This window comes from Sinocyclocheilus anshuiensis, unplaced genomic scaffold, assembly GCF_001515605.1.
Source record: "Sinocyclocheilus anshuiensis isolate Anshui unplaced genomic scaffold, SAMN03320099.WGS_v1.1 C33011526, whole genome shotgun sequence".
Classification (NCBI taxonomy): Eukaryota; Metazoa; Chordata; class Actinopteri; order Cypriniformes; family Cyprinidae; genus Sinocyclocheilus; species Sinocyclocheilus anshuiensis.
In genome coordinates, this window is record NW_015621364.1 from 219 (window position 1) to 2,059 (window position 1,841).

At 46.3% G+C, this 1,841-nt stretch overlaps 1 protein-coding gene across 1 annotated transcript; it reads left to right on the top strand.

Annotated features, from left to right (window-relative positions):
- Window positions 1-993: 993 nt before the first annotated feature.
- LOC107683177 (SPRY domain-containing SOCS box protein 4-like) lies at window positions 994-1,835 on the top strand (the record flags this gene model as incomplete). Its single annotated transcript, XM_016479249.1, has 1 exon — window positions 994-1,835. A coding segment is annotated over exon 1 (426 nt), but the record flags the coding sequence as incomplete, so codon positions are not given.
- Between the last annotated feature and the right edge of the window lie 6 nt (window positions 1,836-1,841).

Here is a 1,841-nt window from a genome sequence, read left to right on the forward strand (position 1 = left end):
TCTTATTCCAGGAAAAGACCATGCATCACTTACTGTAGCAGGAAGTTCCTGCTAGCGTTTCATACATCAGTATCGCATCTCCAGCACACTTTAAAATGGGCTTTTAATGTGGAGGTATTTTTGTGACATTGAGGCTGATGCGAACTGAATCTCTCTCTTTTGTTCTCTCTTTTTCCTTCTCTCGCCCTTTCTCACAGGAACATAGAAATAAATAATGCCGTATTTTGGCTTCCATTTTTTCCTAGTGCTGATGCTCATACTTAGAGTTATTGAGGCAGTGTTTAAGGCACATATTCTGCACGTAACTTATCCCATGCCTTTTATGTTATACAGACACCAATGATGCCTAAAAATGTGCATTTCAATGAGCAGAGACTGATAATGACACTTTTATGCAATCAGATTAACAATCAAAATAATCACAATAGCCAACAGCCTCGTGGTTAGTGCATCGACCTACAGTGCAACTACGCTCACGGAGACCCAAGTTCGATTCCTGTCTCGAGGTCCTTTGCCGATCCCGTCCCCTTCTCTCCTCATAATGATTTCTTGTGGTCTCTTTACTGTCCTATCTATAAAAAAGAAAAAGCCCATTAAAAATAATAATAATGACAATCAAAATAATTTTACATTGGTGGAGACATTGAACTTCCAAGCCATATTTAGAGAGAAGAATATCATATGGATTTTGGGCTCTTTTGACTTGAGCCTGCTTGCAATCATGCAGACCAACAAGCAACCACCCAGAAAACCCTAGCAACTGCAAAATAATGGTGTAAAAATCGCAGAAAATATCCTAGCAATGCTCTGGTAGTCACCCGCACCTTATGGCACATTTTCTTCAAGTTATTTTTTTATATTTATTTATTGCCTTTTTTTCTGAAAAGTACCTTATTAAAATACATCTGCTAAGTGATTGAATCTCGTGAATATGTGCGTCTTCAGTGTTTCTGTATGTCATACAGAAGGTGTCTCGTTCTCACCTGCAGCACTCATTATTACATCCTTCCCCATCGCAGTCTCTCACATGCTGTCAGGCTGCGGTTGGCCATGATCCTCTCTTTCTGCTCATCTTCATGTCTTCTTATTTATGTGCTTCCTTTATTTCTGTTACCATTTTTATCCTTAACACCTTTGAGATTCACACTTTTAGTTCTAGATGCACTCATAAAACCAGCCCGCGGACTCTTTGATGATGTTTTAATGACATTGTATGTTGGTGTGCTTTCTCCTAGGGCTTCAGTAAGGCTGGCACTTTCGCCACCGCTGACGCTGACGGGGGTTTGGGGGCTTCAGGCTGACGTCTTGGTGCTTTGATGAGGTAACGGCGGACCCCAGAAGCCCAGCCCCTGCGTTGCACCACCCCTTCCCTCTCCCCTCCTCCCTACCCCTTTCCAACCAGCCAAGCCATGGGCCAGAAGATCTCGGGGAGCATCAAGTCCGTAGATGTGCGAGGGGAGCCGTCCTACAGACCCCTGAGGAGGGAACTGAGAGGGCCGGATTTCTTCAAGCCAGCCCGGCTGGACCTACTCCTGGACATGCCCCCCGCTCCGTATGAGCAGCAGCTCCGACATGCCTGGAACCCAGACGACCGCTCGCTTAATATCTTCATCAAGGACGATGACAAACTCACCTTCCATCGACACCCTGTTGCCCAGAGTACCGATGGCATTCGTGGAAGGGTGGGATACACGCGAGGACTCCACGTTTGGAGGATCCATTGGCCTGCTAGGCAACGGGGCACACATGCGGTGGTGGGCGTGGCCACAGCAGATGCCCCGTTGCACTCGGTGGGCTACACTTCTTTAGTTGGCAGTGATAGCGAGTCCTGGGGCTGGGAC